Here is a 24,546-nt window from a genome sequence, read left to right as displayed (position 1 = left end):
CTACAGTTGTGTGATTTGTATAAAATCACAATTCAGTATTTTTTTTGAGCAATTGCACTTGGAGGAATTCTGCAAACAGCACACAGCATTCTACACAGCCACACCAACCCCACATGTAGACAGCCTGTTTTGGACTTTTGGTTCTCATCAGTACATGGCAGGGATTGATATTGCTTTATGGGATAGGGCTTGGACCAGTACAACAGAGTAACCATGCAGCTTGTGGTGACCCAAACCACTAGGAATGTATAGGGGGCTAAAAGAGACCGATAAGCCCTCCTACTAAAAAGCAATGCTTGGTGTGCTTTGCCTTCTTAAAACAGAAGGGAACTTGCAAAAAATCAGCTTAAAGTGAACATTTGTGGTTACCCACAATGCACCACTACTGAATATGCAAATTATCTCTTTATGCCCCTGTAAGTCAGGCTAGTATCCAGAATCGCTGGTGTATAGCAAGCCTATAGGTTATAGCGGACATTCAAGCACCAGAGCTGCAGCCCCTAGGGCAGTAGCGGTGTTAGAGAGTTTTGCCCAAGGTCTCCTCACTGAATAGGTGCCAGCTTATTGAACAGGAAGAACCAAGATTTAAACCCTAGTCTCCTGTGTAAGACCAGTACACTATCCAACCACTGCTCTTTTCGGCCTTGTTTACACTTAATCAGTTGGTGGTATGCGTTAGTGTGCGTTAGTACATACCAGTGCATTGGAAAGAAGATTTCAGTTAAAACACGTTAAGTGTGAACAGTACCATAAGAAAACATGGGCATTACTTTGAAAATCAGTTTTCTTTCAGTTATGACTGAGAGCAACTGATTAAGTGTAAAAGGGGCCTGACTGCTTCATTTTTCTCAAACAACATTGTACAAGTTATAGCAAGGTGACAGATGAAAATGTTTATTCTTTATTACCACTATCTATCACTACTAAGTCCCTCCTCTCTCTTTAAGGGTTCTGCTGAAAACTCTTACTTGTCCTTTAAATGCTTCAAAGCTTTCAAAGGATGTAACAGAAAGGTGGGTACTTGTAACTTTTCAGGGCCTTTCACAGAAGTAACAACATTTTGAGAGACCTGCTTTAACCTTAATTTTTAACCTTAATTTGAAGGTTCTCTCTGCAACTGTCAATCCTTATCCAGCCTCACCATTATTCAACAAGAAATCTCCTGGGCTTAACACCAGTGCAGAAACAAAGGGATTTGCTTGCCTGCTCAGCAGGTTATTCACTACTGTCTAAATACTGAAGGAAAGCTCTTTATTCAGAGCAAACTTCAATTAATAAAATATGGGAAATCTATAAGATGGAACACTTGACCTCAAATGTATCATAAGAATCCTAAGATCTGAGCTCTATGGAGGTTTTCTTTCTCAAGTACCTCAGAACTTAGGCAGCTGTCCTCATGTACAAAGACAAAGAGTTCCATTTGAAAATAAAAGGAATTACCCTATTTAGCTTTCTGCAATTATATTACATGGACATATGTTGTGCCTTACGTGCACAGTATTATACGCTGAAAATAAGAAAAAAAATGGTTTTCCATAAAAAAAATTTAGTTAGGAAAAAATGGAGTGACGCATGTAATATTTGTAATTTGCTTTCTAGAATTTACAAAGTTTAATTTTGGGTTTAGCTGGGCTCGAAAGGTATCTTTTAGTAGTATTTAATATCCTGATGACCCTATCATTTTATCTCCCCAATACAAAGCCAGCAGTAAACGTGCATACCCATGCACTATTAGAGTCTCCCATAAAAATCAAGCTAAATTTTTAGGGCGACACTATGGGAAATTAACGCTATACAAAATACTTTGAAAGTACCCAAGCGGGTATACAGGATAATATCTATGGAGAGGGGAGAAGAGAGGATGGAATGTACTTCATTGACAGTGTCATTTAGAGACTGAGCAGGCTGGACCTCTAAAAGCAACCTAATGGGGCACCTGTATGAAAGCTAGATTCTTAGCAAAGATTACAGCAAAATGCAAGTCTCGGCTGAATTCAACCTAGCATGGTCATTAGTCTTAAAAGAGAACCCGAGGTGGGGTTCTTCCATCGCAATCCATATACAGAGGCTAGGTCTGTCTAGAGCCCAGCCTCTGTTGCTAGTTAGTTTCTTTCAAAGCCCCCCCTGCGCGCTGTCAGACCCCATAAAACACAGCCACGCTGGCGACACGAGGCGTGTCGCAGCCGGCTGTGTTTAGCTCACTAATGTCAGTCTCCGCTCTCCCCCGCCTCCTGAATCTCTCCGGTCCCCGCCCACGTCCCTTCCCTCGCCGCTGATTGGAGGGAAGGTACGCGGGCAGGGACCGAAGCGATTCAGCAGGCGGGGGAGCAGCCGAGACTGTCAGTAGTGAGGTAAACACAGCCGCGTAGCGCGGCTGTGCTTTATGGGGTCTGACAGTGCGCAGGGGGTAGAGGTCTGCGCGGGTCCACTTTTTCATACCCGCACCCGACCCGGGACCCGCTACCCGCACCCGACCCGCTTTCTGGTGAATTTGATACCCGCAACCCGACCCGCACCCGCAGAACCGCTACCCGCACCCGACCCACGACTTGCAGGACCGCTACCCGACCTGCTACCCGCTTTTTTACATTTTCTTCTAAAGTGCACATTTAAAGTAACATTTGGGATCTGTAAAGTTAATAAAACCTATTTTTATTCACAAACCAAAGCTAAAGAAGGTTTTTAGCTTGCTTTCACTACCCGCCCCCGCAGACCGCTACCCGCAACCCTACCCGCACCTCGTTACCCGCACCCGACCCGCACCTTAAATCAATTCGGGTACCAGAACCCGACCCGCATTTCGGGTTACCCGCGGGTACCCGCGGTTACCCGACCCGCTGCAGGTCTCTAGCAGGGGGGGCTTTGGAGGGTACTAACTAGCAACAGAGGATGGGCTCTATAGACAGACCCAGCCTCTGTATGGGGATTGCAATGGAAGAACCCCGCCTCGGGTTCTCTTTAAAGAGATTCTGTAACGAAAAAAGTTCCCCTGGGGGGTACTCACCTCAGTAGGGGGAAGCCTCTGGACCCTATCGAGGCTTCCCCCGTCCTCCTGTGTCCCACGGCGGTCTCGCTGCAGCCCACGGAACGCACAGCCGATAATTTGTCAGGCTGTGCAATATTTACCTTTTCTGGTTTCAGCGGGGGCACTGTTGCAGCTCTTCTCACGGAGATAGGCAAAAATAGCCTTTTACGTTGGGTCTGCTCTACTATGCAGGCATGGTAGACTTGCGCCTGCGCAGTAGAGCGGCCCGACAGCGATTGGCTATTTCCGCCTATCTCCGAGCCGAGAGCAGATACGGCGCCTGCACTGAAGCCGGGAAGGTAAATATTTACATTCCAGCTGTTTGGGGAGCTTCATCGCCGCCATCGTGGGACACAGGAGGACAGGGGAAGCCTCAGTAGGATCCGGAGGCTTCATAGGATCCGGAGGCTTCCCCCTCCCGAGGTGAGTACTCCCCAGGGGAACTTTTTTCGTTACAGATTTTCTTTAACGCAAACCTGTACTGGGGAAGAAAAAGGAAAAATGGATACTTACCTCAGTAGAGTGATTCCTCTGGATAGTCCAAAGGCACCCGTGTTCTCCACGAACTCACTGATCGATCACTGACACACCTCTGAACATATCAGACAAGAGCTTGTCGCATTCATTCTTGTGGCAGTGCTGCCCTATGTGTACAAGCATGACGGTACATATTGTGCATGACTAAGAATAGCCGTGCCTGCGCAGAAGCCGAAACCACTCATCGACGAGTGGCTTTCTGCTAAGGCACAAGCATGGCCATTCTCACACAGGCACAGTATGGTTGTGCTCATAATGGAATGTGGCTGCAAACAAGTAAAGGGTGGTATCAAAGAGGCCATGGGAGGCCTCTGCAATATCCAAAGACTTCCCTCTACTTAGGTAAGTATCTTTTATTTTTTCTTTTATTTCCCCTTACAATACAGGATTGCCTTAAGACAACTAGGAGGGTTGATGCTTCAACCTTCACCAGCTGACTGTTGGACACAAGACAGCACTTTCCACAATCCCTGGTGGTAGCTGCAAGATGGCTGATATCTGTTTATATTTCTGCTGGTCTTCCTGTAACATCAAAAGGCTTACATCTGTAGTAGCACTGAACCCCCAGCTATAAAAAAAACATACTATTTTAATTTACAATTACAAGCCTAACATCTATAATATACAAAAAGTTTTCATCTGTTTTTGAAAGGTAAGAGGCATTTTGGTTACGCATTGCAAGAACACATTTTGTTCCACTGCATGAAGCTGTAAAAATGGCAGCTTTAGCTGCTATAGTATTAAATAGAGCATGTCCCTCTAGACTGCAGCAATAGCAGTACAAGGACAACTAGAGGTACATGAAGGCCGTTTTAAGGCACATGGAAATAGGTCAAAGCGATAACCTAATGGACTTATACAGTATGTGCATGCTAAACCTGTCACACATGCTAAAAATACATGAAATTATTCATATTATATTACATATTATTTAGCCAGTTGAAAATGATAAACTGTAGTGCTTTCTTAGCTTATATTAGTTAACATAAACTATTCAAGTCTCAACAAAGTTTTGGAAGTTTAAAGAGGACCCAGGCTCTGTATACAGTACAATAAAAACTTATAGTTGCAATAGCCTCTTACAAATGCATGACTAAAATCAACTGAGGCGGACAATAATGACCACTTCAGCTTATAGTCAGAAGTGTGTGCAGTAGCGAAAAGAGAGCCTCTATGGTGCAATACCTTTATTTCAGTTTCCAAATGGCAAAATAAATGCACGTACAAGATCGCAAACAATTGCAAGCGTATCTCATATGCACGACGTTCCACTCTTTAGACGTCGACTGTGGCCAATGGGGGACATCAACAAGGGGCTGTAGTGTCTGTAGTCCAGGCAAGCTCCGTGTACCGGACTGACTTGCTAAACGCACACTGGTGTGTCGAAACGCATTGTCAATATCATCTGTCACACAAAGCTTGCCAGACCTACCATGTACCCTTGTTGATGTCCCCTGCTGGCCATGGTCGGGAAGGATTTTATTTGGCTAATAATACATGGATAGCTATATGAGTGTCATTGTGTCCAAATTCTTAAAAACGACAATTAGCCATCTTTTGAAGTTAGTTTTTACCCAAAGCTTTTCTACACAACCCAAGATTTTAAAAGGCACAGGGTGAGCACATATATTTTTACTCATGAATGAATGGTCTATTTATCTTATTCGAGCAGTCTATGAATGTATGTATCAATGTTTCCCACTGTCCCTATGGAATGATAATGTGTAAGTGAATCTCTTTCCCATTCTTTGGCATGTATGTTTTAACTATTGGTGTACTTTAAGGTGTACTCACACAATACAACATGGTTCCAACAGAATCATGTGACAATCTGACCACAAAAATGAAGATATGCGATCCCAGAGAGCACTAACCAGCTTTCAGACTCAGTCAATATACAGTAGTTATACAATGCAGAAACGGAAAGACAGGTTTTATTTGTTATAAGTCAAATTGTATACAGGTTTGCCTAGTGTGCATTGTTTTAGGGTCTATAAATGCAAAAAGGCAACACAACTGCAACGTACTGTATTCACACTGCGCTAGTACTGTGCTGATGTTGTGCTTTGTCTGTCTGGAGGAAAAAGCACATGCTAAGAGATGACACAACATCATCAGCTCTAGCTGCCGCCCACTACTTCCTGCTTCCCTCTGGCTCTCTTCCCTTACAGTGCAGAGCTTTGGTTAGGACGTGTGTTTAACTTATTTTCTTGGACATCTGCATATCTAAAATGAGGCACAAGTAAAGGCTTTTGTATGGCCTTATTATCTCTTTTTCCTATTTCATTCATTTCAGCATTCACAAGGTATTATGGTGTTTATCAGCAGAAAGGGTCATGAGTGACCTAGAGTGTGGTATCTACATAGTTTAAGACATCAGGTCTTCTGTGCCTATAGGCACAGCCAATTTCTATAGTCTGAACAAACTGCATTAATGTTCTGAGGTTTGCTGATGTTACTGAGACAACAAAGAGAAATAACCTCTTGTCTTGGTGGAGGGGGTAAAAGACAAATAAAAGGTTTAGCAAGACAGAAGGTATAGCTTGACCAGGTGTGGACGGGATCTGTCTTCAGAACCCATACATCATCACCCAAACCTCATATCTCTCATATCCAAGATGTTCATCTGCTCACTGCATTCATATCTCATTTATCTCAAACCTGGTGTGGAACAGATATCTGACAAACACATTTCAGTAGCTAGAAGAAAGCAACACACATACCTTTCAACATAGATGTTCTTTCCTGTCCCAAGTGAATAGAGGCTGCAGAGGATACGGTAGCAGGAAACTTGTACGTCATCCACTAAAGAAAAGCAAGGTGGCATATTTACATATCATAAATTGCCACTAACAAATGCAATATTTCAACAGCAGAGACAAATAAATCTATTTCTTTTGCATTTATCTTTATAATATATGACAAGTCTGTCAAGGGCAATTAATAGCTTTTCCTTTTTTTTGTACTTCGGCTGGTAGAACGTTTCCGTATTACAATAGATCTTTGTCTCTGTTTCCTGTCCATATCCTACAAAATACTGTGTGTCAGTGATGATAATGGACATAACAAAAATCTAATTTGAAACAATTGAAATAAAGCTTTTATATATTGATTGGAAAGTAAAGTAGGTTATAATGTTTGCATAGTGCTTGTTAAAATGTAGGTGCACTGTCTTGGTAAAATGTATTGCTATTTAGTGAATACACCCCCATGTCACATCAGGTATCTTGGTCCTTTCCCTCCTAGTGCTTCCTTCATATTAGCATTTGGAGATATGCAAGTCAATTATTTAAAATTTAGCAGTTGTAGCCACTTTTTGATTTATTTATATACTGTAGATCAGTGTATTAGGCCAACAATGGGGAATTATAGAAGAGGAAAAAGAGATGGCAGATTTGCTGCTAATAAAGGGGCAAGAACGTTGGATAATAGAAGAGGAAAGAGAGATGGTGGATTTTCTGCTCATAAAGGGACAGTTATGAGCTGTGATGTGAACAGTGGAAGTGACATACCCAATATTTTAAACAGGGACAGGGAATTTAAAATCAGTAATCTAAGTATACAGCATAATTAACTGGAACCACATTTTAAGATAATTAAATGAAATTTTGGCCCAATTTCCACTGGCTGTGTTTGTGTTGCATTTCCCGCAGTGTTTCTGCAGCATTCCCGCTGTGTTTGCATTTTAAAAAATGCACTCCCATTTAATTGAATGAGAATCACAGCAAAATTAACGCAGTTTAGAAAATAAGCAGTAAAATTGAGTGCAGAAGTTTTTTTTTTAATTTTGCCACAGATCTCATTAGGTAAATGAGAGTGGGTTTTTCAAAACACATTGAAAATACTTCAGAAATACAACACAAACGCAGCCAGGGGAAGCTCTCTGTCCCCTGGTCCAGCAAGTGTAAATTGCATTGAGGCTGGCAACTCTTAGTGAAGTCGCGCTGTGAGCCCAGAAGTGGAGGTCGGGTCATGCAATCTGCGCATGCTCCGGCTTCTGTCATCCTCCTCTAACCCTATCCATGCACGAGCAGCACATCACTGTGTTCAGTGCAGGAGAGGAGTTTCGGGGTCACAGCATGACTTTTCTGAGAGTCGCCAGCAGTGTCGGACTGGGAGGTGGTAAAACTGAGGAAATCCACTTGCTGGCTAAGCAGAAGTAATCAGGTGTTGCTGCTCACGGTGAAGACTTGCTGTAGGTTTCTATTGGGAGTGATAACACAGGGTTACTGCTGCTTGGCCAGCAGGTAGATTTTTCTTAGTCTTTCTACCTCCCTGTCCTACACTGCTTGCCGGCCCCAACGTAATTTACCCGCCTGGACCAGGGGACAGAGAGCTTTACTTCACGGGTGGTGAATGAGGGGGTATAACCAAGTATTCGTGAGTATGTGTAAATGCATACCCGCATGCTGTGCTCAGGGTCCCTTTAAGGTGTAGTTATACGTTTTCATAGTGAGAGTGTTGTCTTATCACTTCAGTCCTTAAAGAGACACTGAAGCGAGACTAAATCTCGCTTCAGGTCTTATATATAGCAGGGGCACGTGTGCCCCTGCTAAAACGCCGCTATCCCGCGGCTTAACGGGGGTCCCTTCACCCCCAACCCACCCCCCGAAAATGTTGGTCGGAAAATGGTCGCTGGAGATATCCTTCCTGGAGGCAGGGCTAACGGCTGCAGCCCTGCCTCCCAGCGCGTCTATCAGACGCGCATCGCCGCCTCTCCCCCGCCCCTCTCAGTGAAGGAAGACTGAGAGGGGCGGGGGAGAGGCGTAGATACGCGTCTGACAGACGCGCATGGGGCAGGGCTGCGGCGGTTAGCCCTGCCCCAACCAGGAAGCGCTCCCCCGCTGCACGGAGGGAGTTTGGGGGGACAGGGACCCCCGTTAAGCCGCGCTATAGCGGCGTTTTAGCAGGGGCACGCATGCCCCTGCTAGCTATGAGGTCTGAAGCGAGATCTATTCTCGCTTCAGACTCTCTTTAAGTTATCACCTCTGTAGTTATTTTCATATGCAGTAGATAGGGAGGGGAGGAGCAAGCACAGGCAGGATGTAGCTCCACTCCTCTTGCTGCTAGGAAAATTACAGCTAGCTTGGGTAGGACAGCTAGGAGAGAGAGTGGCTGTGTCTGTTTGACTTATTGGGTGAATGTTCCTGTATGTGTGTGGCTTCGCATGTATGTGTGTAGGTATATATATATATATATATGTATATATATATATGTATGTATGTAAGTATGTATGTATATGTATATATATGTATATGTATATATATATATATATATGTATGTATGTAAGTATGTATGTATATGTATATATATGTATATGTATATATATATATATATATGTATGTATGTAAGTATGTATGTATATGTATATATATGTATATGTATATATATATATATATATATATATATATATATATATATATATATATATATATATATATATATATATATAGTGTGTCTCTCTCTCTCCTTTCCTCTCTGTCTGCATCTTCTGCATAAACTAGTAAAAAGTACTGTAAAGCAGAAAGCTGAGAATGCTTCACTTTACATTGCAGTCTGTAGTATTACACCACTTAGTGACAGTTTAGGCCACTTCTCACACACTTAACACTTGCATTCCTCTTTGTGAATTAACAGCCTGTCTTTAAATTTAGAATTATGTCGTTATTTTAAGGATTGAAACCTTAACGTTAGAAATCTCTTCTTAACGTAAAGACAGAATTCTTAACTTTAGGTTTGCCTGAGGTAAATTGATTACTAAATACTACATGCTTTATCACTATAGTGATAACAGTAAAATCATCTCAGAAACCTCATTAAAGACAGGAGATAAGCTTAGTGAATTGTGGTCAATGTTAATCAATGGGTTATTGCACACCAGCACTTTTCCTCGGCAGGAAAAAAAAAAAACTTACAACAGTGAAGCAAACTGTGCATTTTCTCTATCAATTACATTATGTGCTTTCTGACTGCCACCTCCAGTGCAGCTCAGGGCCATCTGTACTTCACAGGCCTTTACTACGCTGACTAATGAGGTTATTACATGGGCGCACAATATGCATATGCTAAGCTTTATTACAAAAAAAAATAAAATCAAAACAGGCCTTACACAGCAAATCAACACCAAACTGGTGACGAGCCACATGTTCAAAGATGGAAGTGAGTATAGGAAGCAGAGCCACAGTGGTGTAGTTAATGTTCTGGGAGACTCCTTTCATTTGAGTCCTGGAGTGAGTAAATTTTCCCAGCTTCAGGTTTTCTAGAGTCTTTTCTAAATCTTCAGCAGCATTTTCAAAGAAAGCACGAACTCCCGCTTTCACCAGCTCAGAGCCAGACTTCATTACAGTCCTAAAATGACAGGAAGACACAATAAACTTGTACAGAGGTACTTATTTCCTCGATGAGCATTAGGAGATACACACAGTGAGATAACTAGGTAATCGTGTTCTTATATGGTCAGCAAAAAAGCAGAATGTTCAGTGGCCTGGCTTAAAAAACAACTTTTGCAGTCCACAAGATGTGCAGTGAGGAGCAGTAAAATGAAGCTCTGTTCACTTCAAACATCCAGTCATGCAGATTAATTTAAGAAAGCAGCAGCTCTTGCACATGGCTGGATGTCTGAAGTAAACACATCAGCACACCTACCCTTGGCATTTCACTGTAGTTCCTGATGGTGTGGAAACGTCAGGACAGATAAGACAATAAATCTACTGTGGATACAACCCACACATTTTATTTGCCCACTAGCGGACCTAAGCCCATTTAAAAACGGGCTCTAGGTCTGTGTTTTTCGCCGCGTGCGTGCCTGCCAACTGACGCCCAGCACGCACCCGCCGCACACCCGGCCGCCCGCTCACCAGCCGCACACCCGGCCGCCCGCTCGGCTCCTCGGCCCCGTCCTCCTGTCTCTGTGAGGCTGGGTCCGTGCTGCACACAGGCGCAGTAGCAAAAAGCATGGACCCAGCTACACAGGGACAGCGTGATACAGGGGCACAGGGGTTTTATTATAGAGGATTTGTCCCAGTTATTACAACGTTTAAAATATTTCCCTAGTACAATGTATGGCGACAATATTTTATTTGGAAATAAAGGTGTATTTTTTCTGTTTTGTGTCTGTACTTTCTTGTCTTTCCTTAAGGTGGCCACACACAATACAATAAAATGATCCGATTTTACAGTAATTCGATAAAAACAATCGTATCTCTAGAAAAAAATCGAAAGCTTTTTTTTCATTCGACCACAAAATCCGATCGGATTTCCCGTTTTCTTCAATTTTTATCGATCTGGAAGGCCAGATATTTTTCTTCAATCTTTCTAAAGATTGCATGGTGTGTGGTAGACTGCAAATTTATTAATATACATACCCTAGCAATTTTCTCAGAGTTTCCAATCATTTTTATCATAATTGGGGAAACAATTGAACATAGGTGTGTGGTACATTGGTCATATTTTTGAAATGTTACAATCAGTCAGAAAAATTGATTGCAATTCTTAAATTGAACAGATATTTTAAAAAAAATGAATGGTGTGTGGCCACCTTTAAACCTTCCACACTCATCTCATATGGGTGGTGCATGAGAAAGACTAATAGGTACATAAAGACGTATTTTACTCCAAGACAAGTGTTTTTGTTTGACTCATGAGACTTTGAGCACCTTCATGTCTGAAGTAACAGCTATGATGAATACGAAGTCGTTAATACCAGTGTTTACAGACCCAGAGAATTCTGTGGTTCTCACACCAGCTATGCTTCTGACACATAAGACAAACACTTTGTCAGCTCCTTCTGGTAACCATGAAACTGCAGAGATTCATGTAAGACAATGGAAGCAAGTTCTATATTTGGCTAATACCTTCTGGAAGAGATAGAGAAGAGAATATTGCATCCAAAGTGGGTGATGTAGTGCTTCTAAGGGACAGCCAAGAAAGTACAAATGATTGGCCTGTTGGAATTATCATCCATACATTCCCAAACAGAGATGGTAAAGTAAAAAAAGAGGAATTCAGTTGACAAACAAGGGACAGCTAAAGTTTATATTTGATCAGTTTCAGACATTATAGTTCTTGTTTCAGAAAAAATGTTAAAGTGTTTTTTTTCTGCAAAGTAGTAGTAATAAATGTGGTGGCACAAAGTATTCCAACAGGCAGGGAGTATGCTGCATTCATTGTATTCCAACAGCTAGGAAGACCTAAGCTTGCTTTCAATGAGACTATGCTATTCTCTATAACCTGAATGAATAGAAAGTGTAGTCTTGCTCCACCCACCTGTATTATGGGCTGATTTCCCCTGCTACTTGATAAGTCTAAAGTCTCATATGCATGCTAGAGAAAATATGGGCAAGAAGACTATTCAACACAGTCCTCTCATAACATCACTTCTTTATTGTCCCACGCAATGTCTTCCTTTGTTCCTGCACTGCAAGATGTCACTCAATGGTTCGCCGCCAGTCTTCCTCCCTTCTCCATTGAGCAGTACACACTCATTGAGCAGTATGCAGTATGCAGCTATGCCCAAACAGTGTGTCTGTACAGTGCTTGCTATGTGAAATGTTGCCCAAAACATCAATTCATGCTCGTTAAGGGCAACATTAATTTGCTATGTGTATGAGTAACTCCCAGTAATGCCTGCCCTGGGTTTAGTAAAAGAATTTGCAATCTTGTTTTTTTTTTATTTGGACACAGGAAAAAAAATGTATGGACAACCGAAGGTGGGACTGGTGGTGGCTGTGAGAATTTAAATTTTAGAGCCTCAAGATTACATTTACTCCCTCATACATGAACCTCTAGTAAATCTGAAGACCATAAAGTATGTTCTATTACATTTTATTTTCACACGGCTAATCTATCTATTAAAACACAAATAATGAAAATGACCATAAAGAAGCAGAAAAGCATTATCTAATCTCATACAAAACACTTCTGAGCTCAGAAATACTCATAATTGGCAATGATTCTACAATTTGAAAGACGTTCCCTTTGTGGGGGTTCAGTTTCTAAAATTGCTGTAGAATTTAACATTATACCTTAAAGAGACACTGAAGCGAAAAAAAAATGATGATATTATGATTTGTATGTGTAGCACAGCTAAGAAATAAAACATTAAGATCAGATACATCAGTGTAATTGTTTCCAGTACAGGAAGTGTTGAGAAACTCCAGTTGTTATCTCTATGCAAACAAGCCATTAAAGGGAACCAGAGAGGATTCAATATACATACCTGGGGCTTCCTCCAGCCCCATATGCACGGATCGCTCCCACGCCGCCGTCCTCCGCTGCCTGGATCCGCCGCCACCGGGTCCCGTCATTGCCGTGAGTCGGCAAGTCGGCCGGTGGACGCGGCCAATTCTCCGCATTACAGGGTGCTCTCTCTCCATACAGATACGCATGTGGCTGCTTACTGCGCTGCCGCATGCGTACATGTATGGAGGGAGCCCCTGTGATGCGGACAATTGGCCGCGTCCGCCGGAAGTGACGGGCCCGGTACCGGCGGATCCAGGAAGCTGAGGACGGCGGCGTGGGAGCGATTCAGGCTTATGGAGCTGGAAGAAGCCCCAGGTATGTATAAAATCATTTTCTTTTTTCAACCCCCCGTTCCTCTCTGGTTCCCTTTAAGCCCTCCGACTAGTTAGTCGTGGAGAGGGCTGTTATCTGACTTTTATTATCTCAACTGTTCCTGGACTATTTACTTTTCCTCTGCTAGAGAGGTCATTACTTCACAGACTGCTCTGAAAGACTCATTTTGAATGCTGAGTGTTGTGTAATCTGCACATATTATAGAATGATGCAATGTTAGAAAAACACTATATACCTGAAAATAAAAGTATGAGAATATTTTCTTTGCTGCTAATCTTCTAGTAATTATTCATAGTACACAGCCAATTCACTATATCATATTTTTTTTTTCGCTTCAGTGTCTCTTTAAATGTAACTTGTCTGTAGTAATAATAATAATAATTCCTTTTTTTGTATAGCGCTTTTCTTCTGTCTGACTCAAAGCGCTTGCGAGGCAGCCACTAGAGCGCACTCAGTAGGTAGCAGCAGTGTTATGGAGTTTTGCCCAAAGAACTCCTTACTGAACAGGTGCTGGCTTACTGAATTAGAAAGAGCCGAGGCACAGCCCTTAACCACTACACTATAAAGCCACTGCATACAATATAATACATACAATAGATTTTTTTTAACAATGGAAACCTTTTACCAGCTCGAAATACATTAACATAGCATGCTGTTGACATTTAAAAGGGTTGAGCTGCAAAGTTCACAAGCATCCCCCACCCGCTGTGTCTATACACTATCTCCAGTAGCAACAACAGACTTGCCTGTAGAATCCACTCAGAACCCCCCCTCTTCCTCCTGCCTATTGGTAACAAACCTAAACCTCCAACCTTGCATTATTTCTACGCTCTGGTTATCTGGTATACAATTACTGCAACAGTGTATTTATATTAAAAACAGGTTTACTTTAAAAACGTATAGGTGGAAGTTTTGCAAAAATTGTAAAAATAAACCATACCGTGTGTCAAGCGTCTGAGCCAGAATATGCAGACAGCTCACCATGGTGGCCGAGTCACTTCCTGTAGTAAAGAGACAAAGGTAAACATCTTATGCTGTACTACTATTGTTAGTTACATGATGTTAATTAAATGTGTTTGCATTAGCTACTGTAAAATTCTGGTGTTTGATAGATGTGACAACAGCACACAGGTGACATGCAATATCAGCTGGTATATATGACATTTAAACAACAGTGACTATGTCAACTATAGGATTAGGTTGCTACAGAACAGTTCATTGCTAAATTAATCATTAACTGTTATTTATTTTAAACAAAATAAACTGTGCTAAATTTCAAATATTATTTTATACCATTCTGGAAAAGAAATCTACCTAAATACAGTAAAACATTGCTTGAATGTTGTACTTCGCAGCTGGCTTGATCAACCTGTGACTTTTTAGGGAACAGAAAGATGAGTATGCTGCGAGTAGCAGATAAAAGCTGTGGAATACAAAGTACATGTTGGATCATTTCACATTGGACCTGTTGCCGAACCAGAGTGGGCAGCAGCAGATCAATGGACATGTTGAGGGGGGCCAATGCTTTCCTATGTGCCAGTTCACACACCCTCAATATAACGAGCTCGGCTTTGTCCACTGAATTACTGCAAAGGACAAAGCTGAAAAGTCTGATATTTTTCAGACAGGAGGAATGGCTTGAAATCGCTGTTTAGCTCCCTGGACACTGCAATGAACCCCTGAAGTGGTACAATGTATTTGTACTATACAGGTATGCTACCACTCCACCAACTGTAAATCGAGCCCTAGGTATATATGTATACCATTTTTGCATGTGTTCTCATTCTTAAATGGTTCTGATGAGCAAAGGAGAGTCATAACTGCAGAAGTCACCAATCAATATGGAGAAATTAACTGTCTATACATGTAAAGGGTACATGAGCCTATTAAAGTCCTGTGTGTGTGCTGGGAAGAGATTTTCAAGCCCAGAAACCCTCATCAGCTTCAAGCGCAAAACTATTGTCTATGAGTACCTGTCATTGAAAAAGTGTCATGCTCAGATTATGTGTATTCGAACAGCCAGTAAGGAACCTTAAAGTTTTTGGTGTTACTATAGGGAGCCATGGGCTGTCAAACCTTTTTTGTCCAAAAGAACGATAAAGGGAAGTCAAGTCACCTTGTGGAAAACTGTGTCTGTTTCTTCCAGGTCATGTCCTATCCACAGCTTACTGTTCTATTGTGCCAAGCTGATAGAACCAAAACTTGGAGTTAAAGGAAGATCATCGCTGTTATGTAGGTGCTGTCATCTGTCAGAACACTGGGGTCATCAGAACTATGGCTTTGCCCTATTGCCTTACAGCACATTTGGGTGCCTAGTATAGTAATTCCCAAAATATTGGCCTTGGCTAGACCTATCTTTGATTTCTGGATGCCCATAAGTCTTTATCTGAACATCCTTAAAATGTGTTATCATGAGGGTACCGGTTTACCCTGCCCATACACACTATTTTAAGATCAACACCTCTAAGTTTCATTTCTGCATTCTGACTGGAACTGCTTTGGCCACTTTTAGTTATGGAAGTGATTTCCAGCCCCTTCCTTAACAGACCACCTATTAGGGGTGATGGTCTGCACTTTTTCAGTTGTTAACCATTTAAGATTTACAGGCACAGTGAATTTGATATAGCATACTTTTCTTCTGTGAATAATCAAAAAAAGCAAAAATCACACCCAACATCATACCTACCAAGGAACCCTACTAGCAACTTATGGTCAATTCACAAAAGTAAATGGTAGGAAAGGATAAAATAATCCCAGTAACAAAAGAATGTGTCAACTCTATAAAGTTATTTTTTGTTCATCAGTTTTATTCATCACACACTCAGCAGTGCACACTAGCATTGCCAGCTCATACTAGACAGAAATGTAAGTCCTACACTCACTGTTACCCTTCCATCATATTCTCCTCCTTCCGCTGCACTAATAAGGCATGCATGGGCCCTTTTTCAATTCACTTTTTCTCATAATTTTTCTCCTAGGAGATAATTCTACCTCATCTTTATATCAATTATAACAGCCACAAGGAATAAAGAATGCATTCTTTTGTCCACAGCACTCTACCCTAGAAGCTCTGGCTAATCACTGATAGGCTACCAAAGGAGCAGATACTAAGTGGTTTGCTTGCCTGTGAAGGCCGTTTTCAGGGGCTAGGGTTCCATTACAGTAATGTGGCACCTGGTGATCAGCTTTGGAAGGCAATTGGTGTGATCTGACTTCAGTAGTAGCATTAAGAGTCCCCAAATGGCATCACAAATGGGTCTGTGTGCACAACTAACAATGTATACTTTTACCAGAGTATGCTTTTAATAAGCTGTTAACTCTTCATTCCAAAGGTCAGTGAAAGGGTGTGACTCATGCAGCCGTGACCATGCCCCTACACTGCTCTCCAGCCAAGCTAAACCATGTAAAATAAAGAACATATACTGTACATCACTAGTTGTGTCTATGGATCACTTAGGGATGTATTATTATGGGATCATGATCAGAATGATCACTGCAGTCCCCTTTTTGGTTATCATTGCTCAACATTCAACTGTTTTTAAGAAGGCAAATTTCTGTTTTGCATAGCGTTTTTAGCAAAAGGCTTTTTGGTCCTTTTTAGCCCAGCGCACACTCCTAGGAGTTCTGGCTCACCATGAGCTTGCTGGACAATCTGTAACTCTGGGTGCTTCAAGTCCTACCTCATAGAGCCATATTCATACATCCACCTGCACTGATTAAGACCAACCAGTCGAAGACAGTCTGTATGCATTTTGGATTAGAGTGGCTCTAACATTAACAAGCTGACACATCACTGCATTCCAGTGGTTCTAGAGGTGTGTTTTATTATCTGGGACAAGAAAAGGGCTATTTGCATATGCAGCAGTAATGCATTGTGGGACACCTGATATGCTCACTCCAACCCGAATAATCTCAAATACCTTCTGTTTTATGAAGGCAAATTTCTGTTTTGCTCAACATTCAGATAGTGTTCTTACACTCACTAGTACATTTATGTAGTCCTGTCCTAGGTAGGATTCGGAGTAGTTACCCTAATAAAAGTTACAATAGTTTTATGGTTATCAGTCTACCAGTTGACAGCATTTATGCACTCCTTACTTATTTATGGTCTGTGGCAGTCCTAGGTACTGATGGTCATGTCTAGGAGAACTCATGAAGAAGCATGTGATCAGTTAGGTCAGGTGATAGATATGCAAGTCTCTGATCTGCTAATCATGTGCGAAAGCAGGATGTAATGACAGCAATATAGAACTTTGCTAATCTATCAGCTGATCAAACAAATCACATGCTTCTCCATGATTTCTCCTAGATATGACTATCACTAGACGAAGCGCTGAAATGTGTACTGACGCCGGAGGCACGCTTGGAGTAGGACCCGCCCACACCCTTGCGAGCTATGAGCCACAAGTCCTTCCTACCGGACACTGTGCTGCTGGCCACAGTCCAGAACTGGCATAGATGCAGAGGTGGATGACTGTCAGCCTCTCCTCTTTACATGCGTACATATGGTTTTATCCTGTAAGTAGTACTTGGGTTTTACGAATAAACATTGTTAGAGATATTACACTATGGAGCGCTCTCTTTCTATCTAGCCAATGACCATCACTAGTCCTGGGAATAATGTTTTCTCTTTCAGAATGTAGATGGCATCCACATTTGAAAGACAACATTTTATTTGTGCCTGAAGATGCCTTTTAAGAATTGAGCATTTAATGGGGATGCACCTTTAAAACATCCTGCCTGCAAAGTGACAAACATATCTTAATAATTGCAACAAAAAAGTGAACATGTCCCTCACATCATGTGTAGTGGAGATCTGAATGTGTTATCTTTCACACCACACAGAGATTAATGCAGGTGGTATTCCATGCACAGTTTAGGATAGTAGAAAAACCTGCTTGCAGTTCCTTTCCTGTCCTAGCTCAGAAAGACTTACCAAACAGTGATATCCTATGTCTGACAAGAGCTGCCAGTTTGCAGAACAGACTGAAGTGACAGGGAAAAGTACAAGGGAAATGAGAGAAAATGGTATTGAGTTAGGAAAAAAGATTCAAAGAAACTGGTAAGACACAAACAAAGGCCTAATTTCACGCACACACAACAAAGCAAATGCATTACTCTTTAATAAATGTAGTCACACAATAGCTAATTGTTAATAATGTACATTCACTGACATTCACTGTTGAGTCATAGACGTATTGTATGTTTGGACCTTGTACTCTAACCCAATAGTCATCAGGGCCAGAAAAGCTTTTTTGCGCCTTTCCTTCCAAATTAAAATGACATGTGCTGCCCCCTTCTCCATTTACAGAACGCCCCATTATATGCAACCCTCCAATTCTTAGTTGCCCAATTCGATGTACATCAACTTTTCTCATGTCATGTGCATCAATGACGTGTAGTTTTAAAGAAAAATCAACCCCCTATTTCAGGTGTCTACCTCTTTTCCATGTGCAGCATGCCCTACACCAGTGATGGCTAACCTTGGCACTCCAGCTGTGGTGGAACTACAAGTCCCATGAGGCATTGCAATACTCTGACAGCTCTAAGCATAACTTGGGGAGGATGAGGCATGATGGGACTTGTAGTTTTGTCACAGATGGAGTGCCAAGGTTAGCCATCACTGCCCTACACTATGCCCTATATGTGTGCCTATCTCTTCAATATACAAATAAAGATTCTGATTCTAACAATCTGCTTACTGTTGGTCTTATCTTCCAATAAATAGGAATGGCTCTGCCTAGGTGAACTCACGGAGTAGCATGTGATCAAGTTTGAACAGCTGATAGATTTGTAAGGCTCTGATTAGCTGGTCATGTACAGGAAGTCATCACAGCAAATCAGAACATTATAAATCCATCAGCTGATCAAACTGATCACATGATTCGCTGTGAGTTCTCCTAGGCAGGGCCATTACTACTAATAAATACCAGTCCATCAGTGGAATCTGCCGATCACTACAATCTGCCTACTACTATAATCTTCCTAAACTTACATTCTGCCTCTTACTAGACTCATATGATCATATACACTGTCCTCACTGTTACTTTGCTATTAATCACTGTTATCTCATTAAATCTCCCAGTCATGTTGATGTCCTTTTCACAGTAATGTGCCTATCATTGCAATCTGCAGATCACTGAAATGTGCCTATCACTGAAGTAAAAAAGCGGGCGATTTGGGTATGCAGTATTTCATTTAAATCAGATGCCATCGCAGAGCTGAACATAAAACTGTTGTTCAGTGGTGCTGGGTGCTATGGTTTAGATGCCAGAGCTCAGCTGTGAGGCTGGTAAACAGATCAATGCAGGCATCCCACTCAATAAACTAAGCCAAGCACTGAAGAAAAAAAAAAAGTTAAGTATCGGTGGTTGGGTTTATTGGAGTGTTGTTCCAAAAAAATCAAAAGCTTTTCTTTGTTTTCGTTCGATAAATCTGATCGTATTTCCCTTTTTTTTTTGGGGGGGGGGGGGGGGGGGGGGAACATGTTGGAAATTTCAGACCAACTTTATCAATAATTGTATGGTGTGATGGATTGGCAATTACTTGGTGTACAGTTCCAATCAATTTTTCTGGGCTTTCAATTATTTTATTCATGATTGGGGAAAATGTTAACATACCGTAGGTTTGTGGTACATTGGTCAGATTTTTGAATTGTTACAATCAGTCAGAAAAATTGCTATTCTTGAATTAAACATATATTAAAAAAATGTATGGTGTGTGGCCACCTTAAGTGTTAGGAGAAAGGGTAGTGAGAGATGAAATTTAACCTTTAAAGAGGTTAGGGATAGGCATTTAGGAAACACATCCAGTATGTTAGAAGGAGAGCTTAAGGTTGGAAAGGGATTTATGTTGTGTGGTGGTTATGTTTAGGAATCAGAAAGGAAGTGATATTAAGAAACAAGACTTACTTTCAGGGAGAGGTTAGGGCATAAAAAAGAAGCCAAGATGAAAGTAACTTTGCAAAACAGATACTACTATATCAGTAACAGCACATTATTTATATTCTATCGATTGTCATCACCTAGCACCCTAATAAACGAACATATAATTCAAACATACAGCTGGAGTTTGCCTATGATTACTATCTTTCTATTACTGCAACCTTCACTGCACTAAAATCTACCCATCTCTATTGCCTGGCACTATATTGCAAATTTTCACAGTGCACCAGCGGGCACACATTTACTACAATATAGATTAATTAAAAACATAAGAGCAATGTAAATACATGCTTCATCTTTTGGAGCTCAACCTGCTGGTCTGGCCTGTAAAGTTCTGTGAGCAGAAGAAAGTGTCACTTTATTGCTGTAATATGAAAATCTGTTATGTTACAGATGCAAAGTCTCTAAACTTGGTGACTGATAAATAGGTGATATTGGCGTCTTAAGGTACGTACACAAGTGTGATGTTTCTGAATGACTTGTCGTTCAAACCAGTCATTTGAACGACAGTTTGGCATGTTTACAAATGATCGTTAGACTAATATGAGAAGTTTTAACTGATCCGTTTGGCGGTTCCGTGAACTAACTGTCGTTCAAACGACAGTTAGGTCCGTACATGTGTACAAATGACTTGTTGTTTGAAAGTCTAGACATTCAAAGAACAAGTCGTTTGATCAGTCATTTAATCTAGTCCATTGTCCATTACCAAGTTGGTGAAATGACATGTAAATTAGGTAAATTAGCATGTCAAACGAGTTGTTGGTCAGTGTGTACATGATGTCTGAACGACATATTGTTTGAACTACAAGTATATGTTGGCGCTTTATAAATACAATAAGTAAATAATAAGTAGTTCAAACGACAAGTTGTTCAGAAATATGACACACCTGTATGCACCTTTAGTATCTCTATCTTTAGTACGATGTGGTTTATAGGATAAAGCTTTTCATGAAATTCCTCAGCTAGCCAGTTAGACCAGCAGGTGAAGTGCTAAATAAACACATATTTAATTACTATATATTCCCTTTAAAAGAGAACCCGAGGCAGATTTTCTAAATCTTAATAGGACACAGAGGCATGTTCTCTGCGCAATGACATGCCTCTGTGTTCTTCTCGTGCCGCTGCCAGTCCCCCCTTGAAAATACCAACAGGCTAGTGACAATCCGATTGTCACTAACCTTCTGTTTACTTGCCAGCTTATCAATCCCTGTTTCTCTGAATTGCCCCGCCTCCTCCATTGCATGGCCTCTGCTAGCTTCCTCCAATCGGAAGCTAAGCCGCGACCCGGAAGTGCTTCCTGCGTCACAGCTTAGCTTCCGATTGGAGGAAGCTGGTGGAGGTGGGGAGTGGCGGGGGGAGCCATGTAATGGAGAAGGCGGGGGAGGCAATGTGGAGGAGCAGTAATTGACAAGCTAGCAGGTAAACAGGAGGCTAGGGACAATCAGATTGTCCTTAGCCTGTCGGAATTTTCAGGGGGGACTGAGAGCGGCACCGGAAGGACACAGAGGCATGTCATTGTGCAGAGAACATGCCTCTGTGTCCTATTAAGATTTAGAAAATCCGCCTCAGGTTCTCTTTAAATGTAATTACCTAAAATGTATACTTAGTGAGCCATTTTCAGGAACACAATACTTATACTGCCTAGAACAGGCATGAGCAAACTTGGCCCTCCAGCTGTTGAGGAACTACAAGTCTCACAATGCATTGCAGGAGTCTGACAGCCACAGTCATGACTCATAAAGGCAAATGCATTGTGGGATTTGTAGTTCCTTACCAGCTGGTGGGCCAAGTTTGCCCATGCCTGGGCTAGAACCTCTACTTGGTCGTCAAAACACCTTCAATTTCTTTATGGTTTGGGTTTCACACGATAATGGAAACATTCCTTTGACATTCTGCTGCATGCTGACATGACTGGATCATGCAATTTCTAAAGAATGTCAGTCACAAGTTCATGCTACAAATCTCTGGTTGTCTCATTTTCCAAACCATCACTAGCCTGGACTGTTGACTTGAGGCACATTCTCAATGGCCTATCTGTGCCATTTGCAGAAATCAAAATTCATTCAGTTAGATTATTCTTTTTTCAACACATTTTGCAATAACTACCATGACATGGTTAAGGCTAATTTCACACCAGGACGTTGCGTTAGAGGGGGCGTTAAGGTCGCATAACGTCCCCCTAACGGAACGCCTGGTGGTGCTGGATCTGGACGTCCGAGTGAGCCGCGTTGTGCAGCTCACTCTGGCGTCCGTGATGCCGTGATGCGTACTCTTGTGCGCATGCGGCATCACGTGGTCCCGCTGGCCAATCGCCGCACAGAGCGGCCGCTCCAGGAAGTAAACACTACACGTCACAACGTGCAGTGCATATTAATTAGCCATGTGCCTGGCCGCTCTCCGCTCCTCCACAAGATTACTGAGCATGTGCAAGCAGTCTAACGCGGCTCAGCCGCGTCTAAAGTACTGCATGCAGTACGTTGTCTTGTGACGCAGCGTTACAATGTAACGCAACGTCCGCACTGTGAACAGCCCCATTGATTTTTCATTACTGTGCGGTGGGCTGCGTTACAGGCTGCTCTAACGTGCGCCTGTAACGTCCCACTGTGAAACCAGCCTAAAGCTACATATTTTTCTCATTTTGCTATTTGATCTTAACATTAAAGGGCCACTATCACGAAAAATGTAAAATCCACATGTATGCCTATGTATAAAATGTACATTTGTTTCAGAGTAAAATGCACTATAAATTACTTTCCTCCTATGGTGCCGCTACTTACAATAGGTACTAAAAGTAGAAGTCTGACAGATCTGACATGTTTTGGACTAGTTCATCTACTTATGGATGATTCTCAGTATTTCTTTTATTTCTTTAAAAAAAAATTTAAACTGTAGTGCATTTTACTCTGGAACAGATATACATTTTATACATTGGCATACATATGGATTTAAATGTATTTGCTATTTTGGTTCTTTAACTAAAGGTCCTGTTCTGCATCTGCAAGACTTTGCTGTCCTGCCACATGATTGGCTGATTAGATGATTACCTTATTAAGCAGGAGTAACAGGTGTTCCTAATAAAGTGGTTAGTGAGTGTATATTTTCCTCACATCGGCTATGGAGATTACAAATGAAGCCTACTCTTCTTTCAGCATTTTTATTCTACTATATAATTTGTGGAAGACAATGAGAGGAGTGGGAATGGTCATGTTGTTGCTGAAGAAGAGAGACTCTGGGGTTAAGTGAAATAGAGCCAAAAAGAGTACAGGGATATCTCACTACTACACTTCCTCTAAAATGAAAGAAGCCACAGAGTGACTTTACAGACCCAAATCCTTCCGTTACTGAACAAAATATTATCATCCCAATGGTCAAAATTAACCAACAATGAAAACAAAAAACATAAAGCAAGACATAGGGCAAAGTTATAAATAGTACACAGTTTATACACAAAAAGGAGTATGAGCTGTGTCAGTAAGGGTAAATATGACTGTGATGTGCTACTTATGTCTCCATCAGAGCCCATTTCCATTAGCCGCAGTGCGTCCTGCGAGACGCTCGCTGGCACTTCCTTCCTGTGCAAGTACGCAGCGGAATCCTGGAAGTTGTGCCATACAAGGCTATGGGATGCGCTGCCTCCCACACAAAAAAATGCTGTAATGTCGGCTGAATTGCTAAGGCAAGCGATTCAGACGGAGGCAGAATTATCCCCTATGGCAGAGTTTCCCTGCACAATTTGCTTGTGGGGAAACTCTGCGGATTCGGTGCAGATTTCCACAGCAGTGGAAACGGGCCCTAAAGTTGTTCTGATTTCTTTTAAAATTGGAAATGCCTCTATATGCACTATAATGAATAACTGCAGGCAAGAAGCATATTTACTGCAAGCTCACAAAACATGCATTACATATTTGATTACAGGCTTCTCGCTTACCTTGCCACCATCTCTTTCTCTTTGTTGGATGCATATCCACTACTACTGAGAGTTTTAATCGGGGAGGAGAGGAAGTACAGGCAGTGGTTCTTAAAGTACTGGTCCACTAGAGGCAAGAGAACCTACACCACAAAAAAAGAAGTGTTCAGGTTTACTTAAGTCCTACATATTTTGACTCCAATTTACAAAAGTATACTACAAAATGTAGAGGTACATTTTAAATGCAGTCAGTCAGTTGAAAAAGAACTGTAAGGTGGAAATTAACTCACTACCAGTGAAAAGCTGATGGCAGGTTTTCAGAGAAAACTCAGTTAAACTCCAAACTCCAGCTAAAAAGGTGAAATCCCTCCCAATCAGTGACTTTGGTCCTAGGACTAATTAAAATTCATCCTTGGATGCACGGCCTTGTGGGTAATGACATCCTATGCAGCTCCTTCCTGATTTGCATTATAGATGCTGCCCATATTTAAGCCCCAATATCTCAACACTAATACCTCCTACACCATACATGTCAAACTCTGGCTCGCGGGCCAAATCTG

General features: G+C 41.7%; 1 protein-coding gene across 12 annotated transcripts in view; it reads right to left on the bottom strand.

The window, feature by feature from the left end:
• RYR3 (ryanodine receptor 3) overlaps window positions 1-24,546 on the bottom strand; it is a 1,134,733-nt gene that overhangs the window by 342,995 nt on the left and 767,192 nt on the right. For all 12 annotated transcript variants that reach the window (XM_068253938.1, XM_068253930.1, XM_068253931.1 and 9 more), the window contains 5 exons: window positions 24,008-24,129; window positions 18,072-18,121; window positions 14,076-14,136; window positions 9,672-9,910; window positions 6,286-6,367 (listed from right to left, as the gene is read on the bottom strand). In XM_068253938.1, the coding sequence (XP_068110039.1) occupies window positions 6,286-6,367; window positions 9,672-9,910; window positions 14,076-14,136; window positions 18,072-18,121; window positions 24,008-24,129 (554 nt within the window). The remainder of the gene's footprint in view (window positions 1-6,285; window positions 6,368-9,671; window positions 9,911-14,075; window positions 14,137-18,071; window positions 18,122-24,007; window positions 24,130-24,546) is intronic.

The sequence above is a fragment of the Hyperolius riggenbachi genome, chromosome 9 (assembly GCF_040937935.1).
Source record: "Hyperolius riggenbachi isolate aHypRig1 chromosome 9, aHypRig1.pri, whole genome shotgun sequence".
NCBI classification, from domain to species: Eukaryota; Metazoa; Chordata; class Amphibia; order Anura; family Hyperoliidae; genus Hyperolius; species Hyperolius riggenbachi.
The sequence above is the reverse complement of the archived record's forward strand: the minus strand, read 5'-3'. Positions and strand labels throughout refer to the sequence as shown.